The sequence below is a fragment of the Ranitomeya variabilis genome, chromosome 5 (assembly GCF_051348905.1).
Source record: "Ranitomeya variabilis isolate aRanVar5 chromosome 5, aRanVar5.hap1, whole genome shotgun sequence".
Lineage (NCBI taxonomy): Eukaryota > Metazoa > Chordata > Amphibia > Anura > Dendrobatidae > Ranitomeya > Ranitomeya variabilis.
Window position 1 is genome coordinate 23,963,732 of NC_135236.1, and position 13,299 is coordinate 23,977,030.

Consider the following 13,299-nt stretch of genomic DNA (forward strand, 5'->3'; position numbering starts at 1 on the left):
TCAATTTTCAGCATATATCAGATATTAAACTGCATTTGGCCTACTTGTTTGGTTGGGCCTAAAAACGGTGTCTGCCGCTCCTTGGTGTTCTCCTCCACTGAAAAAAGCTGAGCTTCAATCTTCAGGCTTTCGGCCTATATTTAGAATATGAAAATGCATTTGGCCTACTTGTTTGGTTGGGCCCTACTAACGGTGTCTGCCGCTCCTTGCTTTTCTCCTCCACTGAACAAAGCTGAGCTTCTATCTTCAGGCTTTCGGCCTATATTTAGAATATGAAAATGCATTTGGCCTACTAGTTTGGTTGGGCCCTACTAACGGTGTCTGCCGCTCTTTGCTTTTCTCCTCCACTGAACAAAGCTGAGCTTCAATCTTCAGGCTTTCGGCCTATATTTAGAATATGAAAATGCATTTGGCCTACTTGTTTGGTTGGGCCTACTAACGGTGTCTGCCGCTCCTTGCTTTTCTCCTCCACTGAACAAAGCTGAGCTTCAATCTTCAGGCATTCGGCCTATATTTAGAATATGAAAATGCATTTGGCCTACTTGTTTGGTTGGGCCTACTAACGGTGTCTGCCGCTCCTTGCTTTTCTCCTCCACTGAACAAAGCTCAGCTTCAATCTTCAGGCTTTCGGCCTATATTTAGAATATGAAAATGCATTTGGCCTACTTGTTTGGTTGGGCCCACTAACAGTGTCTGCCACTTCTTGGTATTCTCCTCCACTGAAAAAAACTGATCTTCAATCTTCAGGCTTTCGGCCTATATTTAGAATATGAAAATGCATTTGGCCTACTAGTTTGATTGGACCCTACTAACGGTGTCTGCCGCTCCTTGCTTTTCTCCTCCACTGAACAAAGCTGAGCTTCAATCTTCAGGCTTTTGGCATATATTTAGAATATAAAAATGCATTTGGCCTACTAGTTTGGTTGGGCCCTACTAACGGTGTCTGCCACTCCTTGCTTTTCTCCTCCACTGAACAAAACTGATCTTCAATCTTCAGGCTTTCGGCCTATATTTAGAATATGAAAATGCATTTGGCCTACTTGTTTGGTTGGGCCCTACTAACGGTGTCTGCCGCTCCTTGCTTTTCTCCTCCACTGAACAAAGCTGAGCTTCAATCTTCAGGCTTTCAGCCTATATTTAGAATATGAAATTGCATTTGGCCTACTTGTTTGGTTGGGCCCACTAACGGTGTCTGCCGCTCCTTGGTGTTCTCCTCCACTGAACAAAGCTGAGCTTCAATCTTCAGGCTTTCGGCCTATATTTAGAATATGAAAATGCATTTGGCCTACTTGTTTGGTTGGGCCTATTAACTGTGTTTGCCGCTCCTTGCTTTTCTCCTCCATTGAACAAAGCTGAGCTTCAATCTTCAGGCTTTCGGTCTATATTTTGAATATGAAAATGCATTTGGCCTACTAGTTTGGTTGGGCCCTACTAACGGTGTCTGCCGCTCCTTGCTTTTCTCCTCCACTGAACAAAGCTGAGCTTCAATCTTCAGGCTTTCAGCCTATATTTAGAATATGAAATTGCATTTGGCCTACTTGTTTGGTTGGGCCTACAAACGGTGTCTGCCACTCCTTGCTTTTCTCCTCCACTGAACAAAGCTAAGCTTCAATCTTCAGGCTTTCGGCCTATATTTAGAATATGAAAATGCATTTGACCTACTTGTTTGTTTGGGCCTACTACATGTGTTTGCCGCTCCTTGCTTTTCTCCTCTATTGCACAAAGCTGAGCTTCAATCTTCAGGCTTTCGGCCTATATTTTGAATATGAAAATGCATTTGGCCTACTAGTTTGGTTGGGTCTACTAACGGTGTCTGCCGCTCCTTGCTTTTCTCCTCCACTGAACATAGCAGTGCCGCCTGTTTACTCCTGTTACCAATTTTGAACTTCGTTTGGCCCACTTTATTATTTGAGCCTACTAACTGTGTCTGCCACTCATTACAGTTGTCCTCCACTGAACAAAGCAACGCCGCCTGGTTAGTCCTGTTACCAATTTTGAACTGCATTTAGCCTAGTTACTTATTTGGGCCTACTCACTGGGTCAGCCTCTCATTACCGTTGTCCTCCACTGAACAAAGCAATGCCGCCTGTTTAGTCCTGTTACCAATTTTGAACTGCATTTAGCCCACTTTATTATTTGGGCCTATATCTGTGTTTCCTCCTCATCCTGCCCATTGCCCAGCCAGTGCTAGATGAGTCTGCTGGTACATTGACCCAGACCACTACATTCCCCTTGCACTCTACACAGCCAAAATCTGACCCTGCTGAAAGTCAGGTTCCCCTTCCCGCATACTATACCACCTTTCACGGGGACAAAGAGGAAAGTGCAGATGAAAGTGCAGGTTCCTTCATCAGGTGGGGAGGGCATACTCGTTGGTGATGTCACTGGCACAGGGCCCCTCATAGTACGCCAAAGTGTCTCTGCCGGTGGGAGGCACCCCTGCTGTCAAACACACTACCATACTTTGAGGGGCCCTGTGCAAGTGCCTATGCGAACGAGTGTGCCCCCCTGCTTGCTCAGGATCACAGCACTTGCAAAGTTGAAATACTTACCTCTCCCTGCTCCACCTCCGTGACGTAGTCCGCGTTTCCTGGGCCCCTCGAAAAACTTGAGCCAGCCCTACCCCCCCACAACTTTAGCCAAATGACCCCCAATTTTCAATGCCTAACTATTATTGTAAGGTAAATTAAGTTTGACAAGCTTAAGTAACAAGAATGGATATTTTTGGCATTAAAATGGGCACTGTAGGTGTTTTGCTGTCCTCCACTCCCTGCCGACTTTTCTTCCCCATTGACTTGCATTGGGTTTCGTGTTTCAGTCGGATCCCCGACTTTTCACAATAATCGGCCGATTTCGCGAAACCCGACTCAATCCTAAAAAAGTAAAAGTTGCTCAACTCTACAAGTCACAACTGAAACAGAAGGAAAGAGGACTCTGCCCACGATGGCTCACAAGCTACAAGGGATGATTGATGATACAGTAGGTGAGGATAGAGTTGGTCATGCAGTGGTTTGGTTGATCAGTGGTTACTGCAGGATGTATGCTTGTCAGAAGAGGTAGGTCTTCAGGTTCTTTTTGAAGGTTTCTATTGTAGGTGAGAGTTTGATGTGTAGGGGTAGAGTTCCAGAGTCGGTGGGATGCCCAGGAGAAATCTTGTATCTGATTATGAGAAGAGGAGATAAGAGGGGAGCCATGAAGGTCTTGTGAGGAACAGAGGTAGTGTGCATGTAAGTATCGGGAGACTAGGTCACAGATGTATGGAGGACACAAGTTGTGGACGGCTCTGTACGCCATGGTTAGGGTTTTGAATTGGAGTCTTTGGGTAATGGGGAACCAGTGCAGGGATTGATCGAGAGGAGAGGCTGGGGAATAGTGGGAGGACAGGTGCATTAGTCGGGCAGCAGAGTTTAGAATAGATTGGAGGGGTCAAAGAATGTTAGAGGGGAGGCCACAGAGCAGGAGGTTGCAGTAGTTAAGGCGGGAGTTCATGAGGGCATGGACTAGGGATTTTGCATATTCTTGGTTGAGTAATGTACGGATCTGGGAAATATTTTTGAATTGACGTCAGCAGGAAGTGGAAAGGGCTTGGATATGTGGTTTGAAAGAGAGATCAGGGTCAAGGATAACCCTGAGGCAGCAAGTTTGCGGGACTGGGGAGAGTGAACAGCCATTTAATTTAATGGATACATCCCTTGGGAGGGTCGAGTGAGATGGGAGAAAGATGATGAATTCTGTTTTGTCCACATTAAGTTTTAGAAATCTGGTGGAGAAGGATGAAATAGCAGACAGACATTGTTTGATTTTGGTTAGTAGGAAGTTGATATCTGGTCGAAACAGGTGGATGTGTGTGTCATCAGCATAGAGGTGATACTGAAAGCCGAGAGATTCTATGACCTGTTCCAGACCGAAGGTGTAAATGGAGAAGAGCAGGGGCCATAGGACTGAACCTTGTGGGACTCTGACAGATGGTGTGAGGTGAGTAGGTGGTGTGTGAGTGGGAGATGCTAAATATCTGATCTGTTAAGTATGGTAAGATCCAAGATAGGGCCAAGTCTGTGATGTCAAGAGATGACAGGGTCTGTAGTAATAGAGAATGGTCCACTGTGTCAAAGGCACAGGACAGATCCAGGAGGAGGTCTGAGTAGTGTCACTTAGCTTTGATAGTTAAAAGGTGATTGGTGATTTTAGTTAGAGCAGTTTTGAGTGGAGTGAAGCGGCTGGAAGTCAGAATGTAAGTGGTCAAAGAGGGAGCAGGAAGAAAGGTTGGCAGACAGTTCAAGATAGACATGTTCCAGTAGTTTTGAAGCATAGAGGAGAGGTGATATGGGGTGATAGCTAGATACAGCATGAGGGGAAAATATCAGTTGTTAGTGATAGGTTGAAGAGATGGGTTAGGGATGGGATAAAGACTGGTGAAGTTTGGGATGAAGTGGGATGGAATCGGGTCAAGTGCACCGGTGCTGAGATGTGATCTTGAGAGTAGAATAGAGAGTCGATCTTCTGTAATGGAGGAGAAGTTGGTTTTGAAGGAGGAGGGCTGAGCAGTTAGGGGGAGGGCCTCTGGGAGTTGTAGACCAAAACTTTCTCTGATGTTATCAATTTTCTGCTTGAAGAATGAGAGCAAAGTCTTCGGCTGAGATGACTAGAGAGGGAGGAGGTGATGGGGGACAGAAGAGAGAATTGAAAGTGTTGAATAGCTGTTTAGAGTTGTGGGACAGGGAGGATATGAGAGATCAGAAGTAGGTTTGTTTTGCTGCAGTTAGGGAGGTCTTGAAAGTAGTGAGGGACTACTTGGGTGTGATGAAGTGCTCTTTGGAGTGGCACATTTTCCATCTCCACTCAGCAACCCTGTCCCTAGCCAGTCTCAGTTCTTTTGTCAGGCTGGTGTGCTATGGCTGTCTGTTGATTTTGTGAGATTTGGTATGGGTGAGAGGGGAAACTGATTCCAGAGCTGCTGCTATTGTGGTGCTATATAAAGTGGCAGTGACATCCACATTGTGTAGGGAATTTATGTCTGTAAGAGGGAGGAGGGATTCAGAAAGAGTGCAAATCAAGGTGTTCTAGATTTTTACAAGAGTGTGCAAGTTTGTGGGATGGGGTTGTGGACAAGGAGAGGAGAGGAAAGAGAATATAAGTAAATTGTGGTCAGAAAGAGGGAGCTGCGAGTTAGAGAGGTTAGAAATAGAGCAGAGGCAGGTGAAAATGAGGTTCCATATGTGGCCATCTTTGTAAGTGGCTACTGAAGACTACTGAGCGAGGTTGAAGGAGGAAGTGAGAGATAGAAGTTTAGTGACAGCTGAGATGGAAGTGATAGTGAGATGATAGTGGGGATGTCAAAGGAGAAGAAATTATATATCCATGTGATGAAGTGGTCTAAGAAGGTGGTGGCTGGCCCTGGGGGGTGGTAATGACAGCCAGTTGAAGGTTGGAGGGTGAGTAGATGCGCACAGAGGGCACCTCCAAGGAAGGGAGGATAATGGAGGGTGGTAGTGGGATTTGGTTGAAGGAGCAGTTATGTGACAGGAGAAAACAAACTCCTCTGCCATGGTTGCTGCTGTGGCGGGGTGTGTGGAAAGGTAAAATCCACCATACAAAAATGCAACTGGAGAGACTGTGTCAGAAGGGGCGAGCCAGGTTTTCGTGACAGCAAGGAAGAAAAGTTTGTTAGTAATAAAAAGATCAAGGATGTATGAAAGCTTGTTGCAGACAGAACAAGCATTCCATAGAGCTCCTGTTAGTGGGACTGGGGAAGTGGGGCCTGGGTGAATGGATATAAGGTTAGAGAGGTTATGGAAATTTGTGATAGAGTGTGGATGGGAGGTAGACATGACTGTGGGGATGTGTTGAAGAGGACCAGGATTTGGAGAGATATTTCCGGCAGTGAGGAGGAGCAGAAAGTTATATCAAGTGGGAGCAGGATAAGGCTATCTTTGTTTGGAGACAGAGGATTATATGTTGAGGAACAGTTCTGAGGAGGAGGTGAGATGAGTGGGGAGGATGGAGGGAGAAATAACCAGTTCCTTACTTGGTGTAGGGACTAGGGGGGGTTAGTAGAAAGTGAAGGATTATAGGGGTGAGAGTGAAAACAAACAGAAACATTGTTTACAGTGACTGTATCCAATTACCATCAGTTCCCTTCTGGTTCAGTTATGATTTAATTCATATCGCACACTTCTATGATACACTTATGTGATCCACTGGGCAGACTGACGTCTTGCAGACATAGTTTGCAATATATTTGCTAGAAAGTGCATTCAGGTTTGGAGCAGCAGGGACTGGTCTGTGCTCATCTTGGTCAGATAATTAAGAGTGAGCCAGATTCATATGATCAAGGCAGAATGATTATCATAAGTAACATTGGAAAAACATACCGAGTGGATGCAAGAAGCAGAGGTAGGGAAAGTTAGTGTGGAAAGCTGGGTCAGGTACCGAGTGGATGCAAGAAGCCAATATATTCCGTTGCAAAGCTGGTTTAAGATTTTTTTGCTTAGGAACCCTAGGATTATGTCTCTCATCAAGTCCTGTGGTTGTGTTCTGGAAGGACCATCTGCTGCAATGTAGAAAAATTAATTGTAAGTTCTGTGTCTTGATTAGTCACTGAAAACCCCTCGCCAGAACATTATTGCGGCTTGATGTGTCTTCTACATCACAAATCTTACCTTTAAAATAAAGTTACCTTTTGTACTAGGGCCGCATTAGCACATATTAGATAATTATGTGAACTGGCATATTCCGTCATATTTGTCTTGATTTGTGCCTTGTGGTCCTCAACAGAATCAATGCCCCTTTCAGTTCTATAAGCATACCTTGCAGATCTTCTTGGAGAGGGGCTTTAACTGAGCTGAGAAGACACTGCATCATCATATTTGTAAGTCATTCACTGTTTCTACTATTATCTTGGGAGAGGAACGCGGAGAGACACCGGGTGAGGGGGGAGCACCGCAGGTGAGGTGTCTGTCAGATCCAAAAATTGTTAAGCTTTGTTGACGACTCCTGCTTGCGAGACTTGACCCTCAGCATTGTACCTCGCTGAGCTCTCCAGAGATCACTAGAGTGACACACATGGGGAGGAGATTACTTTACGGTAAGTTAGCTGGTTTAGCCACTTCGCAGTCCATGAATGCCAGATCTCAGGATCAGGCACTTGGCATCATCGGCTTGCAAGCCATGCCCCAACTGTTATAAGGAGATATGGTTTCTAAAAAAAATGCAATTAGTTTTGATTTTTCTTCTATATGGCATTTACCATATGGGTTATATTTTAATAGACTGGACTTTTATGGACATGGACATACCAAATATGTTTATTTTTAATTTAAAAGTTTTGATTTGAATTTTTATATTTTTAATCCCTTAGTGACGGAGCACATTTGCCGCTTAATGACCAGGCCAATTTTTACATTTCTGACCACTGTCATTTTATAAGGTTATAACTCTGGAACGCTTTAACAGATCCCGCAGATTCTGAGAGAGTTTTCTTGTGACATATTGTACTTCATGTTAGTGGTAAAATTTCTTTGATATTACTTGCATTTATTTATTAAAAAAGAACAGAAATATGTAGAAAATGTAAAAAATGTTGCAATTTTCAAATTTTTAATATTTATGCTATTAAATCAGAGAGATATGTCACACAAAATAGTTAATAAATAACATTTCCCACGTGTCTACTTTACATCAGTACAATTTTGGAACCATGTTTTTTTTGTTAGGATGTTATAAGGGATAAAAATTGACCAGCGATTTCTCATTTTTACAAAACCATTATTTTTAGGGTCCGTCTCATATTTAAAGTCACTTTGAGGGGTGTACATGACAGGAAATACCCAAAGTTGACATGATTCTAAAATTTACACCCTTCAAGGTGCTAAAAATCACATTCAAGAAGTTTATTAATCCTTTACGTGCTTTACAGGAACTGAAGCAAAGTGGAGCAAAAAAAATAACATTTAACTTTTTTTTTACAAATATTTACTTCAGAAACAATTTTTTTATTTTCACAAGTTGAAAAAGAGAAAATGAACAACAACATTTGTTGTGCAATTTCTTCTGAATATGCCAATACCCCATATGTGGGGGTAAACAACTGGTTGTGCGCACGGCAGAGCTCAGACGGGAAGGAGCGCCGTTTGCTTTTTCAATGCAGAATTGGCTACAATTGAGATCAGATGCCATGTCTCGTTTGGAGAGCCCCTGATGTGCTTAAACTTTGAAACCCCCCACAAGTGACACCATTTTGAAAACTAGACTCCTTAAGGAACTTATCTAGATGTGTTGTGAGCACTTTGAATCCCCAAGTGCTTCACAGAAGTTCATAACGTAGAGCTGTGAAAATAAAAAATCATACTTTTTTACACAAAAATGATCTTTTCACCCCCAAATTTTTACTTTCACAAGAGTAACAGGAGAAATTGGACCACCAAAATTGTTGTGCAATTTGTCCAGAGTACTCTGACACCCCATATGTGGGGGAGACCACTGTTTGGGTGCATGGCAGAGCTCGGAAGGCCAGGAGCGCTGTTTTGAATGCAGACTTTGATTAAATGGTCTGCAGGCTTCATGTTGCGTTTGCAGAGCCCCTGATGTGCCTAAACAGTGGAAACCCCCACAAGTGACCCATTTGGGAATCTTGACCCCCCCAGGGAAGTAATCTAGATGAGAATTGAGATGGGACACCATGTTGCGTTTGGAGAGCCACTGATGTGCCTAAACATTTAAACCCCCATAAGTGACCCCATATTGGAAACTAGACCCCCTAAGGAACTCATCTAGATATGTTGTGTGAACTTTGAACCCCCAAGTGTTTCAGTAAAGTTTATAATGCAGGGCCGTGAAAATAAAAAAAATATTTTTTTTCCACAAAAATTATTTATTAGCCCACAATTTTTTATTTTCACAAGGGTAACAGGAGAAATTGGACCCCAAAAGTTGTCCAATTTGTCCTGAGTATGCTGATGCCCCATATGTAGGGGTAAACCACTGTTTGGGTGCACGGCAGAGCTCAGAAGGGAGGGAGCACCATTTGACTTTTTGAACCCAAAATTGTCTGAAATCAATGGTGGCACCATGTCGCATTTGGAGACTCCCTGATGTACCTAAACAGTGGAAACCCCGAATTCTAACTCCACACCTAACCCCAACACACCACTAACAACAATATCAACCCTAACCATAACCCTAATCACAACCCAAACCCCAACACATCCGTAACCTATTGTGAATTCTGTTTTGGGTTCTGCTCTTGGGCTCCCTCCTGTGGTTATAAGTGGTAGTGCTGCTGTTTGTCCTTCACAGCAGTCATCAGGTGGGACCACTTTGGACGGGGCTATTTAGTCTGGCCTCAACCTTTGGTGCGTGCCAGTTGTCCATTGTTTTCTGGAGAATTCACATCTCTGCTTGGTTTCTCCTGCTGGATTGTCCAAATCATCAAAGATAAGTCCTGGCTTTGTTTTTTCAGTCCACATGCGGTGGACTTTATAGTTTAGTGAATTGCTATGTTTTTTCTTGTCCAGCTTTGTCTGTGTAAGGATTTATTCAGCCTAGCTGGAGGCTCTGGAGTTGCAGAGTTACCCTCCATGCCTTTAGTTAGGTGTGGAGATTTTTGTTTTCTCTGTGGTGGAATTTTGTAGTATTTTAATACTGACCGCACAGTACTCTGCCCTGTGTTTTCTTTCTAGGTAGTGTGGCCTCCTTTGCTAAATTCTGTTTTCAGTCTGCGTTTGTAATTTCCCTCTCCTGTTACAGTCAATATTTGTGGGGGGCTGTCTTTCCTTTTGGAATATTCTCTGAGGCAAGATAGTTTTCCTGTTTCTTTCTTTAGGGGTAATTAGTCCTCCGGCTGTGACGAGGTGTCTAGGGAGTGACAGGAACATCCCACGGCTACTTCTAGTTGTGGTGTTAAGTTCAGGGTCTGCGGTCAGTATAGAGGCCACCTACTCCAGAGCTCGTCCATGCTGCTCCTAGGCCACCAGTTCATAACAGTAACCCTAATACCAATCCTAACCATAACCCTAATCACAACCCTAACCCCAACACACTCCTAAACCCAATCCCAACCCTAACCTTAATCCCAACCCTAACCCTAATCCCAACACACCCCTAACCCTAATCCCAACCCTAACCATAACCCTAACCACAACCATAAACCCAACACACCCCTATTCCTAATCACAACCCTAACCATAACCCTAATCACAACCCTATCCCAAACACACCCCTAATCCCAACCCTAAACCTAATACCTAACCCTAATCTCAACACACCCCCTAACCCTAATCTCAACCCTAATCATAACCTTAACTTCAAACCTAATCCTAATCCCAACCCTAAACCTAATCCCAACCCTTGCCCTAATCTTAACCCTAACCCTAATCCAAACCCTAATCCCAACCCTAAGACTAATCCCAACCATAACCCTAATCATAACTGTGAGGCGGTGACCTCTGTTACAACTAGGGAGCGATGTTTGTACTCTCCAGAATGCAAACGGAGGCGTAGTGAGGCCATGAGGGCGTATTTCAATCAGAGATGTAGCTGTGATTACAGTGGGGAAGCAGTGACTGATTAAAATCCCTGTAGTAGAGGGGGAGGAGTGTCAGTGTTGGTTTGGAAGCGGACACAGCAGTTGTCTGCAGAACACTCCCTGTGTGAGGCAACACAGGGTAAAGAGGAACCAAAGAGACTGACACCCTGTGTCTCGGGCTATCTTTTGTTTACCCAGCTGCGATTTGGGGGATACAGCAAGCTGGCCACTGCATGAGTAAAGAGACTTGGTCACGGCTTGTGGTCACCCAGGGAAACTGGGCAAAGGGAAGTCCGGCTTGTTTAGGGACTGCAAATATAAAGCTGTGTACTATGTATTCTTATGGACTGTGTGAAGAAACACATTAAAGGAATGTTTTGTTCGAACTTGCTTGGGTCACTGCCATTTTCACTGCATATGGTGATACCACTGCACTACATATGTTGGAGAATGCGGGCAGTGTGAACTAAAGCATACCCCAGAGAGGGCTGCAGATCGTTGTGCAAGTCTGCTTGACAAATGGAAGAACTTTTGGAGCAGGTTGTGGTCAATCAATAAAAGATTCAGCAAGAGGTTCTGCAGCAGAAGGAGATGCAGTTGCAGCAGCAGAGGCAGCTAGAGGCGCTGTAGTGGAAGCTAGCAGAGCTTCAGCATGGTAAAAAGGAGACCCCTAAAGGGAGGGGTTATCAGCAGAGTCCTGAAGAGACCCCAAAGGTAAGAGATGATCATTGGGTGTACCAGTGGTCCTATGTAGGGTCTTGATTCACCAGGTCTCAGGCAAATGACTTATTGCAGTTGGTGGAGGAATGGCTCCAGCCTGAGTTTTTTTTCCCCATTCAAGATGATGGAGAGAATTGTGGCTGACTGGATGATGAGGGCTCTGCTGGCCACCATGCAGCGTTGGGTTAGGCTGAGGGACCTAGGCACCCTGGAACTGCTGATAGCATTGATTGAAACATATAAACCCACTTAGGACATTGCATCAGAGCCCGGGCATGGGGCTAGTAACTGTTCGGTGATATCTAAGCCCATGGACTGTGGGAACACTTGCCATGGGTATATGTGTGCCCAGCCAGTCTGTATCACCACTATGGGCACAGCCTGCAATGAGCCACGATTGTGCCAGGTACTTGTGAATGGGTGCCGAATAGAGGCTTTTGTGGGCATGGGGAGTAAAGTTACTCTGGTCCATAGGTCCCTTGTTGCCGGGGACAACTCCTAAGGACCGAATGTGGAGGTGATGTGTATCCACGGGGAAATTCGGGAGTACCCGACCGCGGAGATTAATTTTTTAACACCATGTGGGGACATTAAGCATGTGATGGGAGTGGCAAAGACCCTTCCATATGGGACAGTGATGGGGAGAGATTTGCCCTTGTTTTGGTCCCTGTAGGAGACCAGGGTCAACCCTCTCACGGAAAAGGCTCCACAGGTGCAGAACCCAAAGATATTGAGATACCTGCCATAGGGGTTGCCAACCTAGGGAGAGAGTGTAATCCCAATGGGCTCCCTCTAAACCTAATGGTAGGAGAAACTGAAGATGTTGTTTAGGGCGTAGAACCCGAAGATGCTAAGATGGCTGCCACAGGCGTCATCAATATAGGGTTAGAGTGTAATCTGTCTGGACTATGCCACATTCTCCATATTTTTCATTTATTTTTCCTAAGTATTGTGTCTTTGGAATTATACTATACTACTTTTAAGGGTTACTATGTGCATATAACATATCTCTTAAACATGCTGCCCCTATTGGACAAAGAATCAGTAGATTTGGTGTCCAGTACCATCTCTATACTGATGACACCCAGTGACACACCTCTGCTCCTTACATCATGCCTGCATTATTAGAAAACACCAAGTCAGAACAATGAAAGCAAATGTTACCTTTCACCTCTCGTGTCTCCCCTTTTCCTCATAGACTATAAGCTTGCGAGCAGGGCCCTCACTCCTCTTGGTATCTGCTGTTTTATGTGTTTATTCTTATTCTGTAATGTCTTTTATTGCCTGTACAAGTCCCTCTAAAATGTAAAGTGCTGCGGAATAAGTTTGTGCTATAGAAATAAAATTATTAATGTTTTTATAAATATAAATATTTTGTCACCACTTGTGATTTACAGGGATAGTCGGAGATTGGAAAAATAATTTTACTGTGGCTCAAAATGAATATTTTGACAAGATCTACAAGGCAGAAATGAAAGACTTCAGTGTGAAGTTTCCTTGGGATACAAACATACCGGAATAACGAGGCTTTTCCAGCTGACAAATGTTCTCAGTGCAGTAAATTTACCAGTCGGTGATGATTATTTGCTACAAATAAACACTGTTTATGCAAGATCAAATAAAGCTTCACACATTCATTGTTTTTATGAATAAGATGAATGATCTAGTAAAGGATATTGATGTTTTCTGAATGTTCTGCCTGTACTGAGTTAATTTCAATATTTTAAATAAATTGATTGCATTTGAGTGGAATCCATGTTTCCATATCTGTATATAACAAAACTTTACAGGTAACAGGTTTGTTCCTGCAGCCGGTGGCTTCTAATGACTGACCTTGTATATCTCTTATGTGTTAGCCAGGTTCTTGATGGCAGTCCATCTGTTTATAGATGTTCGACCATACCGGACATTCTCCATAGACACATGTGGTTCTGTGTTAATAAAAAATGCACAGTGTAATTTTATTTTAGACAAGTGCTTCAAACTATACGGTGCTGGACAGGAATTGGTGACGGGCGACAGGGAAGGCTATTTCCAAAGAAGTGATGATATGCTTC

General features: G+C 43.9%; 1 protein-coding gene across 1 annotated transcript in view; it reads left to right on the forward strand.

The window, feature by feature from the left end:
• The window catches only part of LOC143774208 (sulfotransferase 2B1-like), a 222,842-nt gene extending 209,854 nt beyond the window's left edge, over window positions 1–12,988 (forward strand). The window contains exon 7 of the mRNA XM_077261588.1: window positions 12,640–12,988. Coding sequence (XP_077117703.1) covers window positions 12,640–12,764 — 125 coding nt within the window. The 3' untranslated portion in view covers window positions 12,765–12,988. The remainder of the gene's footprint in view (window positions 1–12,639) is intronic.
• Window positions 12,989–13,299: the final 311 nt, after the last annotated feature.